General features: G+C 49.7%; 1 protein-coding gene across 1 annotated transcript in view; it reads right to left on the reverse strand.

The window, feature by feature from the left end:
* The window catches only part of IGDCC4 (immunoglobulin superfamily DCC subclass member 4), a 119822-nt gene that overhangs the window by 14747 nt on the left and 82728 nt on the right, over positions 1-22347 (reverse strand). Inside the window, exons 12-18 of the mRNA XM_029910756.1 lie at positions 18851-18958; positions 17140-17323; positions 16216-16343; positions 14853-15023; positions 11810-11947; positions 11092-11197; positions 9680-9914 (exon numbers count right to left, since the gene is read on the reverse strand). Coding sequence (XP_029766616.1) covers positions 9680-9914; positions 11092-11197; positions 11810-11947; positions 14853-15023; positions 16216-16343; positions 17140-17323; positions 18851-18958 — 1070 coding nt within the window. The remainder of the gene's footprint in view (positions 1-9679; positions 9915-11091; positions 11198-11809; positions 11948-14852; positions 15024-16215; positions 16344-17139; positions 17324-18850; positions 18959-22347) is intronic.

The raw sequence follows: 22347 nt of genomic DNA on the forward strand, positions 1-22347 counted from the left end.
TCCAGTATTGTCTCCAAATAAAAAAAAATTTGGTGTTGGTGTTGAAAATTTTTGATTTTTGAGTATTAAGTGTTTGGACGAAGCGTTTCCATGGAAAGCATACACATTTTACGAAAAATTTCATTTAGTCAAAAACAATATAGACAGAAAATGTTCAATCTGCCCCACCCACTAGAGGGACACAGAGCTGTACCACCCTTAGCCACTACATTACAAGCATCATTTATCACCTGTCCTGTTGGATATCAAAGGTAGTGGTGTTTAGGAGGTGCATTTGGGAGGGAAAGGGAGCTGTGTCATTCCCCCGATGACAACTGGAAACCAGCATTTGAAGAAGACACACTGCAGGACAGACAAAAAACTATCACAAAACGGGCATGACCCTCCTCTGGCTGAAGCAGCTGCCAGCACGACGCCGGAGCGCCACCAACTGGCCTCTGCTGACAGCTCACCTGCAGTGGCAACCAGCTCTCATTACAGCTGGGCGGTTCAAATGTTTATTTATAAGCAAGGAGAAAGGATGGCCTTGTGGTTAAGGTACTGGGCTGGAGAGGCATGTTCAATTCTTGGCTCTGCTAGAGGCTCTCTGTGCCTCCGTTTCCTCATCTGCAGCATGGGTATGATACAAGTATTATATTAATACTTTCTGTCTCCCTATATATATATAGATAGATAGATATAGATATAGATAGATTATCTATCTATATATATACACACACACACACACACACACACACCCTTATATAATAATACTTTCTTTCTCCCTATCTTAAACTGTAAGCTCTTTGGAGCAGGGACTCTCTCTAACTGTGTGTTGATATGGAACCTAGAGCAGCAGAAGCTCCAGTCTCAGTTGGGGCATCTCCGGGCTATGGTAATATCATCATAAAGAAAAATCAAAAGGGAAAGCCCTAAATATAAAATAGGAAAGCCCTAAACCAACGTGAATTAATGGAGAAAGACCCTACAAGCACTGAGAGCAGCTTGCTGAACACAGCTGTAACTTCAAGCGCAAGGCGTTCACAACACAACCGATTTCTGGTTGAACGATTGAAGTCCAAGAGCCGATTTGCTAGTTTTAAAAGGTCACGTAGCCTTGTTACTGCCAATTTCTTGGCATCCTGACTGCATCAAACTGTGTAAAAGTAATTGCAGTGGCAACATTTGTTAAGCCTTGAGCTGTCAAAAGATCCTGATCAAGAATAATCCCAGATTGCACATATAGAGCATGTTTCAGCTGGGGATCTCACAGCGTTCTAAATCAAGAAAGCTCCGTGATAACCTGTGAGGCTGGTAAATGTTATTAATTGTATTCATTTTACAGATGGGGAATTGAGGTACAGAGAAGTGAAGTCACGTGTTTGCATCAGTGGCACAGCTGGAATCAGTACTCCACAGTCTGTGTGGCCAAGTGGGTAGAGCATTGGATTGACACTAAGACGACCTGGGTTTTATTCCTGGCTCTGCCACTGCTCTGTTGCGTGATCTTGGCCAAGTCACCTCACAGCTCTGGGCCTCAGTTTCCCCATCTGTAAAATGGCACTAATGATGCTGAGCTCCTTGAAATCTACTGAGGAAATGCCCCATAGAAGAACTAGATCTTATTACTGGCACTCCTCTGCCCCAACCATTAGGCCGCACTCCCTTCCTGTTAATGTCAAAACCAGGACGGGCTGGATAGCTCAGGGGGTGAATGATGCAGCCTTTCTTCTCTAGTTAAATGCAAACCCAGGGCAGCTCAGTGAAATGAGCTATCTCATTTCAGTTCCTAGGACAGGAATTCACATCCCTGCTAGTTATCTGGTGGCATTCACAGCATCGAGGGTAAGGAGTGACTGGACCGTGGAGACTGCCCTAGTCTCCTGTCCCTACGTCCAGCTTCCTGTAACCGGGTCTTGCTTTAAAGCACCTAGGCATGGCAGGAAAGTCTGGCCTGCTGATGCCATGTTGCTCCCATTCCCTGGAGAGCCAGGAGATTTCTGTCCCCAAGTGACGCCCATCTGGCAATTGCTAAAATTTAATCTCTTGCAGCCCATCTGTTGCACAATGATCCAGAGCTGCCAGGATGGATGGATGACGCAGTAGGCGAGAATGTGCCCTGCCATGCACAGACCCGGGTTGTCACTCCTTGGTCAGACCTGCGCTGGAGGCAGGAGAAAGAGAGGGGAAGGGCAGAGTGCGGCATGCATTGGGCTCTTACATCCCCTAGTGGCTGGTTACAGGCTTGGAGAAGGAGGAGGAAGAGGCTTGCCCTTCCAGCTAAAGTTTAATTGCACTGCTCTGAGATGTTGCTATGAGGGAGGAAGTATCCCTGCACAGAGCCCCAAGTGAATACAAAAGCCTTCTGCTCAACAGGCAGGAAGGCTTCAATTTCAAGTTACTGCCTGAGAAACAGACAGCTCCCTCGGGGTGGGCGTTACCAGCATCCAGCTGGACCCAGAACAGGGCCTTTGTGGTGCAGGAAGACACTGGTAAGTCGGGCTGAATAGCATGTTGGAGGGATAATGGGGCACAGAGCCTTTTGCCTCTGGGTCAGTAGCCTGAATCCAGAGCAGCTACGAGTCACGTTGCTACCACCTGAGGGCTGTTTGGTGCAATGGGCTCGGTGGGTCTCAGCCCAGTTCCCGGGGGACGGGCACCCACATCACAAAAGCCACCAGCCCATCTGGCAGCCTTGTCGGCACTCTTAGCAGAGAGGCCAGAGCAGGGGGTGGAGATGGAACGACCTCCTCCCTGTCAATGGTCAGGCTGGAGGTGCAGTGGTGGGGAAAGGCAGGGAAGCCGAGGGTGGGGAGGTGTCATGAGCGTTAGTCCTGGTCTGTGGGATACCACGTCCGTCTCTGGGGTGGCACTCGGCACCTCCCACCAGTGCCGTGGCCTCGCAATGTCTACTAGAAAAAGCAATATTTAAAGAGAGCAAGAATTGCCTACAGTGTCCCTGTCATCTGGAAAGGGATCAGGTCACTCCACAGAGCCAGCGGGACCTCCCGGGCTTCAGACGCAGGCTTGGAGAAGATGAGCAAACTCTAATGCGGGCGATGGTGCCATTTCCTATACAAACCAGACTGGATCTCTCCTCTGCTGAGTGGGGCTTCCCTGGAGTCATTCGTCTAAGTCCTCCACTTTCCTATTGTTCTGCTGCTTTCCAAGCCAGGGGTTTTCATAGCCTCACTCACAGCTCGGAGCAAAAATCCCCTCAGCACAGCAGAGCTCGGTCTGTGGCACAGCAGAGCAAAACTCACCGCGAGGCTCTTCCCTCCACTCCGATCTCCGGGGCTCCTAGCCGACGTATTCACGCTACCTGCGACGGGAGAATCTCATGCAAAGAGCTGCACAGAGGATGCCATCTGCAGCACACAACAGCCAATATATTCTGGGATGTGTTCTTGAGCCTCATCTCCTGGCACCTTACTGATCCATTACCTATTTACATTATATACAGACACAGAGCACTCTTGCAACAATTTGGATGCTATCTCGATCTCTGGGGTTACAAGGCTTCTGCCAGCCATGCCCCTTCATTCAGCTGTTCACCTGAGTACCGATGGATTTACAGCTTAGCGTCCGTGCCACGCTAATGCCTGAAGAATTTTTATGTCATGGTCTGTTTCACTCTACAAATTTCAGAGAAAGAGAGAAATGAGGAAAAGCCAGAAAGAAGTAGAATGCTTCTCAGTTTGACAGCACCGTCTATCGGAGGCTTGCAAATCACTGTGCAAGCCTTAATGAATTAAGCTATACAGCCCCTTTTGGTATTTACAGGACTCAGTTTCCTTAGGGTGGAAAATGCCATGGTAAATTTAACAGTTGCAAAGGAGAGATGTCCTGGTTTTAATGACCATTACTGTAGGAAAGTAGCATTGTCCCCATTTTATGGATGAGGAAACCAAGGTAGGATAAGTTAAGTGACTTGACAAGGGTCATTTAAAGAATCTGTCAGAACTTGCAAGAGTCCTCATCTCCCGACGCACCGCCCTGAGCTGTAACTATAAGGCCATGACTCTTTCCAGTGACCAAAGAGTAGAAAACGACATCTGTTGGAATTCTGGTCCCCATTTTCTAAGTTACAGTGTCCAGATGTGCATGCTCCTGACTGCACGCACACAGCACCTGGGGCGTGCTCACAAATTGAGTGTAAGCGCACAGGTTAGGTTTGGAAGCGTTTGTACAATACACTAGCTCACTCCATGTCGTGATGTCTCCCTCTACTGCCCATGTCCAGCAACTACAACAGCCTGCTACGTACTGCCTGCTAAAGGAATGGGTAGGGTTTTGTGCATTCAGCACGGAAGATCCTGGTGCAATTGACGCTGATGACCATGCTCTAGATGTATGCAGCCACGCTAAATCACATGTGCCCTTTTGAAGACAGGGATCCTTACATTTGTATCCATTTCTTTGTAACAAAATAATGCCCTGATTCTTCCAGTGAAAATCTTCCAACACACAAGCAGGGATTCAAAAAATTCCATTTCTTTAGGATTTGATGGCGCCCCCTACCAGATCTTAAAGTCATTCCAATGGGAGTCGGGGGGTGGTACCTACTTAGCGGTGTTGCTGCCACATGATACTAAGGGGCAGAGTCAGAATTCAGCTAGGGAAGAGGCTAGAGTCGTTTATGAAAAAAAACCCTAAAGCTGGAACAGGTTAATGATCATTGTAATGGTGACGCCTCTTCTCTGTCCCCACCACCACAGCATCTGGGCCCCTCACAGTCTTTACTCACCCCTGTGTGGCAAGGCAATGCTCATATACCCATTCTGCAGATGAGGAAACTGAGGCACAGTGAGACTCAAGTGACTTGCCCACGGTCACTCTGTAGCAGACCAGGGAACTCCCATGTCCCAGTCTAATGCCCTAACCACTGGCCAATCCTTCCTCTGTTAGAGCTTGTTTGTGTCTCCTCCGCCCCAGCTGGGCATTGGAGATGTGGGGACACGCCTCACGCCAGCAGGGGCTCTGTGCTTGGCCAGGCTTAATGCCTGCTGCGACACCTGGGAGCACAGCTGCTAGATCAGCTTTTTCCCTGCCCTGTGCGAGGTCGGTGCTGTGGGCGTGCGCAGCTGGGGAGCAGCACTACCACCTCACCCCCTGGCAGAGGGAAAGTAGAGCCCCGATTCAGCAAAGCACGTAAAGCACCTGCTTGACTTTCCACACACGCCTCGTTGCTGAATCAGGCACCAGCACTGCAGAGTTTACAGGACGCTGATTGCGTCCAGCCCCCGGCCTGGGGTGGGGTGCATGGGAGAATCCTTGCCCTCTCCCCTCTTGCACACCCATGCCGGATCAAGCTGAGATAAGCCCTGAGAGTAGCTCTGCAGAGAATGGAGATGCTTAATCGATCTGATCTGCTGGCAGATTTCGTTCCAAGCACGTGCACTTTTCCTTGGCATCCTTCAGGATAATGCACATGGTTTGCTGTCCAGTGGTGACACAGATGCCCCAGAAATATATTACTGACTTTCTCAGAGTACAAGAACCAGGAAGTTACTGGCTGTCTGAGCTTTGGAGGCTGCACTCTTCTGGCCTATCGAGACTTAACACGCCTGCATTTCTCCTGCTCAACAAGCCCAGGTGGAGCGCCAATATAATTTCATGGAGGAGTCGGGATTTCTGAAGACTAGGAGCAAATCCAAGGTACTGCAGAAGACAGCACAGCACTTGAATAGACACATGTACATCTCCATGGCATAGACAGTCCAACAATGCAGGCAGCAAGGTCCCGCTGAGCTGCCAGACGCAGACTGGGAGTGAAAGTGAAACCCTGGATGTAGGAGCATTAACCAGCCGCCCACTCAGCAGATTAAATTACGGCCAGACTGTACACCATGCAAACCTTTGATCTTTGATAATCCATCTGCCGAACGCCAAGACAGGACTCAGATACTGAGATTCTGAGGCCTTAAACTCTCTGAAGACAAACCCTGAACAGACCGTGATTGGCATTCGGGCTCCTTTGGGGAGCAGATCTTGCATTTCTAGGGATTAAATTCCCACTCGGGCAGTATCCACAGAGAGATCTGGATGTATTATCCCCAAAAGGCAGGAGAAAAATGAGTCAATTGGGCAGAGAGTTTTACCTCCAGGACCCCGAATCAGAGATCAGGAGCTAAGTAACTCTTTAAAGAAAAACACGTGTTCCTCATTTAATGGAAAGGGCTGTTAAAAAAAAAGGGGGGGGGGGAAGCAACCCAACCCTTAGATACTAACACTGCAAGGAGCTGTGATTGCTACACAGGAAACCTCACGTGCTCTCCTATCTTTTCCTGTTAGTCTTGATCGGATGGAACATCTGGGAAACCACGGTGAACCACTCTGACCCTTGTGACAGTTAAGGCAGACAAGGAGTATCAAAAAGAGTAAGTCTCTGCATTCTCTAACGAAGAGGCAAACTCTCCAAGGCTGGGCTACAGTGCCAGCCTCTCGCACGTCTCCCTTATTTTGCACTTAGATTTGATTAAAGTTTGCTATCCTGAATACACCTTAACACCAGTGACATACAAGCATATGATTGATGCAAACATGAAATCCCGTGTGTTCACAATGCGCCTGTTTCACTCAACCTCCTAATTACCTTACACACTCTCCCCGGGTTACAAAGAAAGACATAAACAGATTAACTAAATTAGGCCAATTAAAGGTTCCCTAATGGAATGAAATGCTTCAGACAAGCTTGAGAGAGAAAAGCGGGCAGGGAGAAGAGAAAGACGAGGCAATGTCAGGCAAATTACACAGAGCTCAGAGAACACCTCCGAACATATAGATCCACAAATAAAAACACAAGCTCCCTTCAACTGCGTTCGCCTTCCTGATGTTTGCTCTTCGTGAACATGCTAGTGAACTTGATGTTTATAAAAACGGCACATTTTAAAGTTAATACTGCGGAGTGTATTTGTAGAAAGCAAATGTCGAATTTCTGAATGCAAATATTTGCATTAGAAACCCGATCGTTAATCTGTGGAATTCGTGGCCACAAGATCTCACAGAGTTTAGCAAGATTCACAAAGGGATTGGACCCTGAGAGCATCCACAATATCAGACAGAACAAACCATTTTTCTCTATAAAAAGCCTCAGATATTTCTCAATATAAGTCTCCAATCCAGCATTCTGGTTTTGCTTTCAATGCTCTCTTTTGTGACAGGTTGTTTTCAAATAAATGGAGAATCTCATTGCTTCAGTCCAAAGATAAACTGTCGTCCTCTTTTGCACTTCACCAACAACCACTTCAACCTTCTCTCCTAGATCAATGGATTCAAAGGCCAGAATGGATCATTATGATCATCCAGTCCCAACTCCTGCATAATACAGTCCCTAGAATTTCACCTCATCATTCATGCATCATGTCCATAACATTGGCTTGAGCTAAAGCGTCTCTCTTTTGACTTACTGATTGCCACAAGATCCTTGTACAATTACTTGTCTTAAGTGGAAAGTCAAGTTTCTTGGTCATGGTCATTAAATTGCACCAGGCTTGCAACTGAACCAGAGTTATGACCGGACAGACAACAAGGTAGAGTCCACCATCATCTTTCTTACCGAAAGGCTGGAGGAAGTTCTCCTTCGGAGAATCGCAACATGCTATTGTGGGGCCTTTTGACGGACACACATGCTCTACAGCAGGGCTCAAGGAGCTAACACAGGACCTGATTCAAATTCTGATGAAGCCAATGGGAGTCTTTCTACTGACTTCAATGGGCTTTGGATCAGTCCTATCAATACAAGGACTGGTCCAAACCCAAGCCCTGGTCCAGAATACCATCAAACTTTGAGGAAGCCTGGAGCCAAAGCATAGGGGATTTAGCAAACATCAGCATCTGTAATGATATTGCCACAGGCCCATAGACATGCCAGGCAGCTAAAACCCCCAGCACAACTCTGCCTTTGAAGAAGGGGAATCACTCTGCAGAATTTGCATGGCTGACCGTCAACTACAGTAAGGTCTGGCTTTCAGCAGAATCCTTATGGGAAAGTCCAAAATTAGATAAGGAAGACCTTTCTATAAGGCATTTTTTTAACCGTCGTATAGAATGTAATGGAGAATTATATCCCTCCTATAGAATTCCACAGGACGAGAAAAGCTAAAGAAAGGATATTAAGTCTCTTTTAAATGCTATAGGTTTAATTTCTAAAAATCCCTATTCGTTTTCTACAGAACTCTGTTTCGTCTCACCCCTATTAAATTCTATAGGATGATCGTGGTTTGGTCCTAATGAATTCATATTGGTGCTAAGTAGAGGGTGAGACCTTTTCCCTTGTCTCTCCAGCAGTGAAGGCCACTAGGACATTTGTATTGAATACAGAGGCCACAGTAACAAACCCTGCCCTGCCTCTATTTTGGGCACGAAGGACCTGGATGGAGCAGAACCAATGCAGTTCTGCTGGGAGCAGAACCTCTCTACTCTACAGCACAGAGCTGTGCTCCCTGGAGATGAGGTGGAGCTGGACTGAGGCAGAAGCAACAGGTCACGAATCCATAACTATAGAGATCCATCCACTATTCCATCCTTCCCCAAAATGGGATCATTGCAGCCAAGGAATCTACTCCTGCCTTGAAGCTACAGCAGCATCCCTGGGTCAATGTCACGGGAGGTCAGCGGACTCAGCTGTGAGACTCTCGCCTTTAGAAGGTGGCTTGTAATATATCAATGGAAAACTAACACCACATTGGCCACTCCAATCATTATGAAATGTACGTAACAACACTGTATGTGACATTATGGATACTCTCTCTTTTGGAATCTGTAAACAAACCAAGGAAGCAAAAAAGGGTTTTTTTTCCAGACAAAGGAGAATGGCCAGCACCTCTTGGACTCAATGGCAAATCAAGCCAGGTGTGCCAAGAACAATGAGTCTTTCATTTGCATTGCAAAATCCCAGGAGACTGCAAAAATTAGCATGGTGTCAGCTCCCTGGAGGACACAGAGAGCTGAGCCCCCAGGACAGCTTCCTGGCTTTGAAACCAAAGATTAATTTTGAGGATATCAGGACCTGCTGAAAGACTTGGGGGTAACCATCACAGAGGGACGATGGGGTACAGCATCCTTCAAGCCTTTGAGAGCTGGGTCCTATTAGCCTGGAAGGCAAGAGTTGCTGCAGGGGAGACAGTTTGGGGGGGACTCAGGACTGAAAGGGCTGTTGGTGTCGCCCTGTAAGGAGGAACCAGGCTGGTGGAGGCCAGGGTGAGGCCATGGTGCTGTGAGCAGGATGCTGGTGGCAGGGCTCAGAGCCAAAGCTGAACAGCACAAAAGCACCCAGGGCTACAGGGCAGGTGGTGACACCCCCCCTTACTGGTCTGGGTGAACCCCCAAAGCATCACCAGGGTATATCCTCTTCTGGCACTGGTGATGACATGGACTCGCTGTAGGAACTGGGGAATTCTTACCGTGGCTGGACATGAAAACCAGTGTGTTGGGGGGAAATAGCTCAGGATAACCATATTAGAGGAAAATACACTTGATAATACTCTGTAGTGAGGGATACTCAGCATCAGCTGATACAGGAACCCCCCTTGCTAGCATGGTGCCGGCCGTGGAATGATCCATTCAGGCCAGCACTTTCCAGAGCCAGAGGGGAAAATCAGACCCAGACTCTGCACACAATAGCTTGGTTCCTTGGTGCCGCTCCAGGTTAAGAGGGTTATCTGAGCAAGGGGGTGGTGAGCAGTCGCACCGGCAATACCTTTCTTATCCCGTGGATGCCGTCATCCGGAAGGCTGGTGTGGATGAGGCTGTGCACTTCCGTCAGCTCCGTGATGTCCATCAGGGGCAAGGGAACCTCTTCAGCGAGCGGGGACATGAGGGACTCCAGCTCATGAGAATCAGACTTGGCGCTGGGCCTGGGCGGTCCCTGCCTGCCCCGGTGACAGGAGCTGTGATTCCCGGCTGCTTGAGAATCCAGGCCTGGCAGAGCCTCCCTGCAGGGGGTGGGAAAACAAACAAAGGTTTCCACCTCGGAGGGCAAACAGCCCTGCGCTCCCCTGTCCAGCCAATCGGAGCTCAAGGGGTGTCAGCTCCCAACTCATGAACAATGGCAGATGCTGGACCAAACTGCCCCTCTCTGCTTGGGCTGTTATCAACAGGACTGGAACTGCTCTGCTGGGCGTAGGGATCAGTGTTAAGGCCCCTGTGCTCACCACATATGGCCAATACACCCCGAGCCCGTGCTCTGTAACAAGCACAGTGTGCAGATTCTACAACCCGCCCCCTGCCCAGCAGATCACAACGGCTGGTGCTTAGTGCCCCATAACGGGAGCGAGAGACAAGGACACGGATTTACTCTCCCTCATGCTTATCACACCCCACGTGACGCAGATGAGTTTAATCATCCCCGTTTTACAGGTGACAGAGGGAGGTTACGTGATGGGGGTGGGTTAGTGGCAGAGCCTGGATGAGACTTCGGGAGCTCCTAGGTCCCAGCCCTGTGCTCAATCCACCCGCTCACAATGCCTCTCTCTAAAACTACGGCTTACGTCAAAAGTTGAGCTTCAAATGATTTCCTTTATAAGCACTTACAGGGCAGGTTCTGACACCCAGGTCAGATCAACAGGACTCGGCCAATATGCCCCGAATGAGGATCTGGCCCCGATCATGCCAACCCACTCCATTACATCAGGAAGAAAGGGAATCCTCTAACAGTCTCCCCTGCTGGAAGCTCACAAAGCTGTTCAGAGCATGCTTAGAACGATCAGCCTGGCACTCAAACGCATCGGAGCCGTGTTGTGCATACACCGAGATGAAGAAAAGATAATGTTCTTTGATAGGGCAATTAGCATTCTATTTTGGTGCAAAAACAATTACTCTAACAATGCAGATTACAGAAAAGCTACCGCAGCAGCATACAAACCAGCCAACCAGCCTGCATTCATTAAAGAGCGCTCCTGGGCGGGCACACCCCTCAAAACAACGTGACAGAGAAGGAATTCTATATTGAAAGCCGTGGATTATTCTTATGGGCTGCATCTTTAACTGCCTTAAATTCCATTGTTCGACAACACAGCCCAGCTCAGTGTGGGAAAGAATCTGACAGGGTTTTCTGTGCTGCTCCCCATCAGTGCTTTGTTCTCCTGGCTGTCCGGGTAATGCAATGCATACCTCTGCTTGCTGCTGCGGAAACTGGCACACATACAGAAGAGTATGCAGAGGAGACCTAAGCAGACTCCCACGATGATCCCGGTGACCGAGTGGACATCCAGAACATCTAGTAGGCGAAGGACAGAGTCGAGTCAGCGTCTCAAGCCCTACCGGGAAGAGGACGCAGAGCGTCCGGTGCATTCAGAAAAGCACCAACTTCGGGTGCGTAGATATAAAATGGCCCCGATCACTGATCCAGAGCTAGTGTTCCCTAAAGCCCAGGGGGCGTGGGAGGACTGGCCCCAAGTTGAGCCCATATCTAACACACGCACACACAGAGATACGCAGACAACACACAATTATAAAAAGTACTTGGCAGTGACCGTTGAAGCAGATAAAAGCAACCTGGCACCTGTCTAAAATTCAGCTGCCTTAATACTGCATGAACTAATACGACCGCTGCAAGGTGGGGAATGAGAGCCAAATCCTTGCCCCGAGATACGGATCGGCAACTGCCACAGAGCTGCGCACACGCTGAATTTGGCTCGATCCCCTGCATTGGTTTAAACACATTCACATTCTGTGTATCACGCGGCGGGATCAGGCAGTTTCATGCATTCGCTTAAACACAAAACAAAACGACACTACTAACTAAGGGCAGTTATGGAGCGTGACTCAATGCTCGGAGTGACTCCTCGAGACCAGGGCATGCTTCCTGGGGGAGTAAAAACCGGGCTACCTGACAGCTTCTCGCGAAGCGTGTGCACGTCCTTTACGTTCGAGTACGGCCCAGATCCTACAATGGTCTTTGCTCCCATCTTGAAGTAATACCTGGTGTTGCTCTCCAAGCCACGCACCTCGGTGCTGAAAATATTTCCTGTTCAAAAGCAGGTGAGAAGGTTTAATGTTTAGTTTAGATGCTATCTGGGGGGTTGCAGGACTTTGTTTCATTCTCTTAGCTAGCAGAGTCTGCGAGCCACGTAACATAAATAGGTGCCTTTTGTATCCCAGGACAGTTATGGTTTAGCTAACATAATATGCTCGCTAGCAGCCTGACCCTGCATGTGTGAAACTTTACTCATGTGAGTAATCTCACCAAAGCCTCTCCTGGAGCTGCACTGCCTCATGCTCCTAAGTTCTGGGCTGGACGCAGGATGGAATTCTCTGGCCTGTAATATGCAGGAGGTCGATCCGCTGGTCCCTTCAGGCCTGAAAATCTTGACATTTATGTCATTCCTTGGCCATACCCCTAGACCTCCCCCCTGTGCTACCATGGATGGAGCCCAATGGGCAATCCCATTGGACCAGTGGGAGTACCCTAATGAGTCGAGCTCTCTACATGCTGAACTGTTAGCAGGATCCGGTCCCAATCCGCTACGTGCTAACGTTAATTCCTAATTAACATCCATTTCGAAATCGTCAACCACCAGCCTCCACAGTTCAGCTCCATCCATCCCCAGAGATTTCTGACCCTTTCCGTTTTCATAGATTCATAGATTCCAAGGCCAAAAGACCATTGTGTTCATCTAGTCCAGAAGAGGGCAAATTATGGCCCGTGGTCCGGATCCGGCCCATCACGGCTTTCAATCTAGCCTGCAGGATTGCCAGCCTCGTGGCGCAGCGGGGCTAAGGCAGGCTCCCTGCCTGCCCTGGCCCCGCGCCACTCCCGGAAGCGGCCGGCACCATGTCCCTGCGGCCCCTGGGGGAGGAAGGGGCAGAGGGCTCCATGCGCTGCCCTCGCCTGCAGGCGCCGCCCCCCGCAGCTCCCATTGGCCGAGAATAGGGAACCGCGGCCAATGGAAGCTTTGGGGGTGGTACCCACAGGTGAGGGCAGCACACGGCAGAGCCGCCTGCCCCACCCCACCCCCAGGAGCCACTGCCGGACATGCCGGCCACTTTCAGGAGCGGTGCAGGGCCATCCTGGAGCAGCCGGGCCAGAGCCCGCACCCTGAACTCCTCCTGCAAGCAGCACCCCAACCCTCTGCCCTGAGCCCCCTAACCCCCTGCCTTGAGCCCCCTGCTGCACCCCTCCAGCACTCCAACCCCCTGCCGAGCCCCCTCCCGCACTCCGCACCCCCTCTTGCATCCCAACCCCCTGTCCCAGTCCTACATTCCCGATCTAGTTTTACAAGTGGCCAGCGATTGAGAATGCACCACATCCCTTGGTAAGTTAATTACCATCACGATGAAAAATGTGCACCTTCTTTCCCGTCTGAATTTGTTTTGCTTCAACTTCCAGCCATTGGCTATTGTTCTTTCATCACATTTCTGTTCCCCAGGTAGGTACTCACCAGCCGGGGTCAAGTCACCCCTCAACCTTCTCTTTGTCAAGCTAAATAGATTGAGCTCCACGTGTCAATCGCTATCTAATCCTTTCATCGTTCTCGTGGCTCTTCCCTGACCCTCTCCCATTTGTCAGAATGCAGAACTGGCCGCAGTATTTCCAAAATGGTTGCACCAGTGCCACTCCTGAGGTCATATCACCTCCCTATTCCTGCTGAGATTTCCCTCTTTGTGCATCAAGGATCGCATTAGCCCTTTTGGCCACTGTGTTCAGCTGATTACCCAAGTCCTTTCCAGAGTCACTGCTTCCCAGGCTTGAGTCCCCCATCCTGGAAGCAGGCTACATTCTTTGGGCCTAGGTATCTCATTCTGTGTTTGGCCGTACTGAAAGGCATATCGTTTGCTTGCGCCCAGCTCACCGAGCAATCCAGATCACTCTTGCTTATTTACCCCTCCCCCAAGCTGTTTGTCATCTCTACACCTTGTCAGTAGTGAGTTTATCTTTTCTTCCAGGTCACTGATAAAAATGTTAAACAGCGTAGGGCCAAGAACTGATCGCTGCGGAAGTCCACTAGAAATACACCCGCTGGAAGCTGATTCCCCATTTGCAGTTACATTTGGAGACCTAGCGGTTAGGCAGGTTTTAACCCATTTAATGTGTGCCCTGTCGATTTCGTATCCTTCTGTCTTCTCATTCAAAAGCTCAGCTCTCCTTCAGGGCAATGGGTGAATAAACTGCAAGAAACGACCAGCTGAGCTCTTAACTTCTCGCTGCATCTTCCACGTAGCATTTCCGCTCACTGGCATGGGCTTCACCTCCCCAGCCAGCAGCTTCACCCTGACACCGTTCTCTAGCAGGTGAAAACCGCCACACACAGGAGCGGCCTGGCTTTGCAGAGGGCCTCCGGGATGATCTCAGGTGGCCGATGTGCTCACAGGCTCTAGCTCACAGGGCTAGCTTCTGAGCAGCTGCAAACATGCAGCGTTTTCTTTCAACCCCCGACCCACCCGCGTTCCTCCTTTCTTATCTCTGAGCCACCGCCTTGACGCTCCGTCAACACAAAGTTCTTTCACTGCCTAGCGAGAGCAGCTTGTCTCTCTGCGGCCAGGACACGAAGAGCACCCAAGAGCCTTGCTAAAGAGGCAAGAGAACCCACCTGCTTCCAAACACACCACCTCTCCCCCACGTCTCTTCTCAGTGCCCATGCTCTGCGCTCAGCTGTGGGTCTCCTCTGCTGCCTCTATTGTTAATTGTATTGCAGGCTAGCGCCGCCTTTCCTCGACGTTCTCTGTCCCCCAGCTCATTAGACTTCTCTGTTATCAGTGGTTAGAGGCCGGACAGCAGAGACGCATGACTCCCGTCAGAAAGCAGCGAGGGCAAGGCAAATGGGGGGATTCTGAACTGACATTTATTACTGCCCAACTAGGATCGAAGTCGACGCACCTCCGCTCTGGAGCTGGCCCAATGGACACACTCCTGAGCTACTCCTGGAGCTCACCTTCTTTCCTCAGCAGAGTCCACATGTCGTCGGGCTGAGTGTTGTTTGCATTGTACAGGATGACATACTCCACGATGATGCCGTTGGGTTCGACTGGAGGACACCAATGCACCTGCACGGCGTACGGGTTGATTGGATGCAGCCTGAGGTCGGACGGTGGCGTCGACGGCCCTGAAGAGACAAAGGATATGACGACTGCCCCAAACGTGCAACAGGAACCAAAGGGGAAATGGCGAAAGCTCAGCTCTTTGGGCCACGCCTCCAATTTGGTGCCCCCCAAAGCGGGCACGTGCCAAAGCTGCATTTGCAGATGGGAGTTGGGTGGCTGGATACGCACCGGAGCGATCTGCACGCACCAGGCAGACACGAGCCTACTTTGGTGGATGCAAATGGTGCACAAACAGGGCTGCTCATTGTTGACTTTGGAGCTGAATGGAAGGGTGTGCTCTCTGCAGCACAAACAATGGGGAGTCTGTCTGTCTTGGCCAGCGAGCTAAGGAGTAGCAGGAAAACACGGGTGTAGCTGCCCAGCTCAGTAAGAGATACAGCATTAAAATACACCAAAACTTTTCTTATCTTTGGGCAAGGGATCCTCCGAGCTCCCTGCCCCCTTCTGGTTTTTAATTCCCCCGCCCGCAAAGCTCTCTTATCACCACAGCTAGATGGGACCCACCCTCCAAAGTCGGTTAACTCCACTCCCAAAACAGCCACTGGAGGTTGCTATTGGACAAGAGAGGTTATTCCCTGACTTACCAGAGCTAGCAGTGCTCTCAGCCACTGTCAACTCCTGCCACTGTCTCTACACCACCATGCTGGGCTCAACGACCCATTTTGACAACATCTGTCAGCATTAGCCAGGACCCATCGCTCAAAGCAACCCCCAGGGCAGCTCAATTCCTCACTAGAAAGCAGGATTTCTCAGAGAAAATCCACCTCCCTCTCCCAAACAAAAGAAAACTCAAATCTGAAATAAACATATTTGCCCTGATTCGTATCAATTGCTCTTCTCGAGTTCTGCTTCCATTCCTCTGTGCTTACAAAGCCAACTCCAGTGGCAGCATCTCGTCAGCGGGCTTTGGGATGGCTCTGGGGCTTTCAAATGGCTCTCAGCCTCCACTGATGCAGAAGAGAACTGAGGGCCGACAAGTGACAGCGAGCCGGATGCCCAAGCATTTCATCGTACAAATACGTTACATCTGCTGAGTAAGTGCGCAGAGGGAACGACAGAACTGGCAGCTGAAAACGGTCTTCAGAGATTTACATCCACTAGTGGGCAAGGCACAGGAGGTGAGACTGGCCTTCCTCCAATCAGGGAGAGCTCCGTGAGTTTGGGGATTCATTTTCACCGCGTTGCGGTACTTACGGTCAGGAAGGGTGAACCTCTCCACCACGCTGCCGAACGGTCCGTCAATCCCAACTCCGTTAGACTGGACTGCAAACTCATACTTAGTGTAAGGTTTCAATCCGCTGATGAGAATACCTTCATCAGAACTGCCAAAGAACGCAGACACACAGGGCAGATTAACGCAGGCCGGGGTCCCATCGCCGGACACCTCAGCAACTTACCAGGAGCCCGTGGGCCAGAAAATATGTGGGTGCAATGGAGCGGATCAAAGCGGCAGTGCTCCCACCTCTCACAAGTCTATCACAAGTCTCACTATCTTTCATATGTTTCTTAAAGTCCAAGCTCCAGGAGTCATGGGATTACGTGAGAATCACGTATGTTTCTAGCCTTCATGGCTGTTCATTTATTTATGATTTTCTTGCAGAGAAAAGCTTGAAAACGTGATGCCGCTAAAGCCTCAAAACCCAGAAGACAAATATACGAGCCACCCCAAATTTATTATATATATAATTTTTAAATGTCATGATTTTTAAACCAAAACCCCATTTTGGGGAGCCTGATGAGTCATGATCTTTGAATATTTGGGGCTGACAATACTGCAACTGGCTTTATCCTTAATATAAAGACATGGGAACTACAGATCCCAGCATGCAGTGCAGCCTGACCCCTACAAATCAAGATGGAAAAATGCCTGCTTTCTCCTAAGCCCCATCTCTGTGTTTCATATATTGACCATTCTCCAGGAGCCACTTTTTGCCCAGCCCTGATTTAGAATTGAACAAATGGATACAAGTCAGAGTCACATGCGCCCTGGACGTAGAAAGGCGCAGGGTCTACTAAACCACCCAGCCGCGAGGTTTCCCACGTATTTCTCCCGCATGCTTGTTTTCTTTCCAACAAGGAAGCCGTTGGGTCGCTCGGCCTGTTGCGCGACACTCTTACCTGGTGTAGTAAGTGACAAGAGAGGCGTTTTTCAGTCCCCAAGGGCTGAACCGCACGGTGTAATTGACGATCTTGACCGTCGTGAAGTCTGGTTTCTTCCACCTGAGCCAAATCGAGGTCGAACTGTTGGACTCTGCATAGACCTGGGCTGGGGGCAGTGGGGGGCCCTTCTGAACTGGAGGGTCTATGGTACATGAAGGAAGAAGAAAGAAATACACAAGTGTAAGTGGCATGGGAGAGAGCAGAGCAGTCACTGCTGGAGAATCGAGAGGAGGATGGGCCCAGTGGTTAGAGCACTAGCCTGGGCTCAATTCTCTATTCTGACACAGGCTTCCTATTTGACCTTGGGCAAGTCACTTAGTTACTCTCTGCCTCAGTTCCCCATCTGTGCAATGGGGATAACTGCCCTGCCTCCCAGGGTGCGCGAGGATAAATCAATTAAAGATTGCCAGGTGCTCAGATACAATGGTACTGGGCAACATAAGTACCACGATTTAGTCATGGAGGTCACAGAAGTCACAGAATCCGTGACTTCCAGCGACCTCCGTGACTTCAGCCTGCGGCGGTGGGGAGCTGCAGTGTACCCCGGCCGCCTCTGGCGGCCCCCGGAGCTCCCGGCCCTCGGGGGCAGCAGGGGAACCCCTGAACTCCCAGCCATTGTGGGTGTGGGCGGCAGGGGAACCCCCAAGCTCTCGGCCACTGCAGCTGGTGTGGGACCCCTGGAGCTGCGGGCGGCAGGGGTACCCCGCAGCCCCCAGCTGCTGCCGGTGGTGGGGGCCCTAGCATCTCCCAGCCATGACCTGGAGCTCTGACACCCAACCTGCGGTGGGGACCCCCGAACTCCTAGCCCCTGCGCAGCTGCCCCGCTGTGGGCACCCACAGATCCCCATTTTGTCACAGGGATTTTTAGTAAAAGTCAGAGTCAGGTCATGGCTTCCATGAATTTTTCTTTATTACCCATGCCCTGTCCATAGCTTTTACTAAAAATATCCGTGACAAAATCTTCGCCTTAACCATGAACAGATAGAATACGCTTTGAGAATCACAATCATAGCCTAATTTCACCACGAAGGGAAACGATGCATATGTCTGTATTATTATTTATCTGTATTACCCTAGTGCCCCGGGTCGCGTTATATCAGAGTAGAGGTGTATCTTGCATCTCCAACACAGCTCCCCCAATGTTTCTCAGAAATAGGGTGACCAGATGTCCCGATCTTTGGGTCTTTTTCTTATATAGGGTCCTATTATCCTCCACCCCGTTCTGATTTTTCACACTTGCTGTCTTGGTCACCCTACTCAGAAAGGGGGTGGGGGATGTTGGGGGGGGGGGGGGGGTAAAGGCCATCTGAATTCAGTGGCACCCAATCGTAGTACTAGAGAATGGGGACATTTCCACCCCCTCCAAGATGCTTTACTATGAACAATTAAGGTTGATCCCGTAATGTGTTGAGCACTCCAGCCAGCTCTCAAGGAACACTTTTTGGTGGCTCTAAAAATTCGGATGGCCCCGCTCATTCTCAACTGGGAATGACTATGTTGGACACCAGTGCTAGATCACAACTCCTGTCTTTGGTTCCTAAACGTCTGCCTCCGTATCTTTACCCCGTTCCCTCTCTTAGAACCATTGGCAGAGCAGAAGAGAGAAGAGCATGCAGGCAGAAGGTCGCGGGTGAAATAGTTAGGAACTGCCCTATGAAGTATTTCTTACCTACTGCGGTCACGGGTGCCTTTTCCGTTTTGCCCTTCCATACAGCCGCGTAGCCATCTTCGTGCTTATTGAATGCCACCAGCTTCACCTCATAGAGTCTCCCCGGGGCTGGAAAAATAAACGTTTTTGGTTGCAAAAATCATTCAGCAGAAGTTCATCTTTGCCCAATCTCAGCAGAGCTGCACTGGCTTAAAACCATTCGGATTCCATGTTCAGATATTAGCTAATTCATCAAGCTACCACCACCCTACAAAGTATTATCATCCCCATTTTATCACTGGGGAAAACCAAGGCCAAGAGAAGCAAGGTGACTTGCTCAGGGTCACAGATTGAGTCAGTGGCAGAGCCAATATAAGAACAACTCACGATTTCCTGATCCCCAATCCTGTGTGCCTGCCTCTACCATGGAAGATAGCATCATGCTGCATTAAAGCTTCATCACGACATGGTCCCACAGCGCAAGATGACTGCGTTTAAAAGGTCCCAGAAGTTGTTTGAGGAGCTATGAATGTCCTGCAAGCATTGGAGTAGGATTATCTGGGAAAACTCCGATGGGTGGTAACCCAATGGCCTCTCCAAAGCTAGGTGACACATTAATACTCTTTGCTCCAGTTGCTTTACCCAGTAATTTACGGCCTGATCCTCATATTAATTGCTTAGATACTGCACTAACAAGTGCTCTACGAAATATCTCAGAGCTTACACCCTTTTGCTCCCATCCAAGACCAACCTACCACAGAAGACAAGTGTGTTTATTTCTCTCTCTCTCTCTCTCTCACACACACACACACACACACACACACACGTATGAGGACTAAAGCTGACCCTCCAAAGTAAACAAAATTTATCCTTGTAACTCAGCAACACCCTTGCAAATCTACAAAACGCTGCGCGCTTCATTTTCCAATCACCCTCTAATTATGCAGGGGGCCCTTCAGCGGCCCCTGAGCCTGGTGGGAGAACTTCTCTCAAAGCGATTCATGGTGTGACTGTGCCAGTAACCTCTGCTCAGGGAAAGCCCAGTTCGCGTATTCAGAAGGATACGTTGTACAGCCACCAGGGGGGATTTTTAAAGACACGGCGCTGGATCCTGCAATTCCTTGCACCCTGAAAATGTCTATTAAAGTCGACAAGAGTTTTTGGTGCACACAGAAGCACAGGATCAGTCCCAATCTGTCTCATCTACCAAGAGAGATTCTTACAGTCAGAAACACTCCGGTGCGCACCACAACAAACTGAGCCTACCGCTTTCTCAGACACAGCTGCTTTAATAATAAAGTCAGGCGCCTTCAGAAAGGAAACAGAGATCCCCGTTTCAAGGGCAATTCTTCCACTGACCCCAAACGGGGTAGCAGGAAAAGGCCCAGAATATCTCCCAGCAGCATTAGCTGCGCTTTCGTTAGTTCCTACAACGGACACCAAACTTAGCTCACGCAGTCCAAAAGGTCGTTGCAAAGCTTGCCTGCCTCTTTCTTCTTGTCTTTCACAAACTAGAAGCCTCTCCTGCCATGTTGGGGGACATTTTAGCAGGGATGTTTATTCAAGGAAACTACTTAAAAGATTCAAAGTTTTTAAATAGAGGGAAACTGGCAATTCTCTCTGGACATCTCGTCCCTTGTTCAGAAAGGCGCTGAAAGCAGCCCACAGTCTCTTTGGTTCCCTCGGCTGCATTTAGCTGATGAAGTTTGTTAATTAGGGACGTGCCTATTCATCCCCTGCCCCGATGGCTCACCGGCTCCCTTGCCGTGCCAACGTAAGCAGCACAAAGCCCGTCTCACTGATGCCAATTTTATTATTACTGCTCCAATTATGCTCCCAGGGCCTATTGGTGCCAATTACCCAAAGGGTGCACGGAAGGCTGCCCCTGCTTCACAATACGTGTTCACGTTTGGAATCTAAAAACAGTTCGGCCACATTTTCCTCGCTGAAAAGCTCCCCAAAGCAAACACAGTTTTGTCTCCCTCAAAAGCCGCCTGGGTGTTGCGCGATGATGAAAACAGACCGGCTGACCTTCTGAAATTCACTGGGGCAGGGGCTATCGTGGTTGGACTACAGAGTCGCTGAGTTCTCAGGCTCAGGGGCACGGAACTGATCAGTGGCCCTGCTCCCCGTACGCCTGCTCAGAGTTTCGCTCTGTGTGTTACTTTCTCAGCTTCACAAAAGCTTCCGAGAGGAACCTTGGGAAATGAGTCTGGTTTGGGGAGAGGACAGTCAGGGCAATAAGGAAGACGTTGCAAAATGCGCGGTAGTGGACAACCTGCCTTGGAAGAAACAGCACAAAGACAGGAAGGAAAGGCCAAGTCTTACTGTGCCCACATACACTGTGTTAACAGTAACAACTTTTTCCTTTTAAACATCGTGGCCAAAATTTTACAACAATGGGAGCCTAAAGTCAGGCTCCTAAATCCCCATTTAGGCACTTAACTGAGTGGCCAGATTTCCAGGAGTGCCAGTATCCAGCGGATCCCATTGACACCAGAAGTTGCAGCCGGCTGCTCAGTACTTATATAGGAATTGCCAGACTGGATCAGACCTGAGGTCCATCTAGCCCAGTCTGTGACCGTGGCCAGCGCCAGATGCTTCAGAGGAAGATACAGGAAACCATACAGCAAGCGGACGTGATACTCTGCTCCTCATCCTGATCTCTAATAGAGATTGTGAAACACGAGGTTTGATACTGCAAACTTTCCGCAAGGGGCAGCAGTTATCACTCTGGAGATTCTTAGCATCAATTTTTGTCACTTATGCAAGCTAGAAGCTGGGATGTGTATCTGCAACCCCCGGCACACGAATCCGGATCATTTCCACTGCACCACCTGAAAATCAGGCCACGTTGGTTTTCGAAGGCTCCTGTTTCTTATAATTGAGCCCCAGAAGTTCAGTATCTGAAAGCTTACAGGATACTTGTCAAGATCTGCTATTGAAGCTAGCAGGCAGGGTGAAAACAGATAGATTTTGTCGCATCCCCTCATATATGTGAATGCCTATATTAAACTGATCCAGAATAATCTACTCTGCATCGCTTCAAATATGGGATCTGGATGGCTGTGATATTTCCAATAGACTAATATATATTTTTGCATTCATTTTTTTAAGTGCTCGTTAAGCGTTGACTCTCCCACCTTTCTCAGGCTAAGAAGTACCTGGTACCGCTCCCAAAGTAAGGTACTACTTACTAGCCATTAACACGGATGGCGGAATTAGGCCCTCAGTGTCTCTTTTTCTTCTAGATCCCGGCCCTGGTTGTTGCATTCCGTTACTAGTGATTAATTGCTAGAGTCAGACCTAGACTGTCCACTGAAATCAATGAGAGTTCTTGGAGCTCAGCACGTATCAGGGTTAAGCCCGGAATGACAGACTTGTGTTGATTACAATGTCCCATTTCTCCTATTTCCTGCACAATGATTTTCCTGACTCTGTTCCCTTTTTAATACTTTGCAGTTCCTTATCCAACCCCTTGTCTCAACTGAATTGCAATAGTCTCGCCAAGTGCCAGA

Source organism: Terrapene carolina, unplaced genomic scaffold, assembly GCF_002925995.2.
Source record: "Terrapene carolina triunguis isolate 2854851 unplaced genomic scaffold, T_m_triunguis-2.0 Scaffold67, whole genome shotgun sequence".
Lineage (NCBI taxonomy): Eukaryota > Metazoa > Chordata > Testudines > Emydidae > Terrapene > Terrapene triunguis.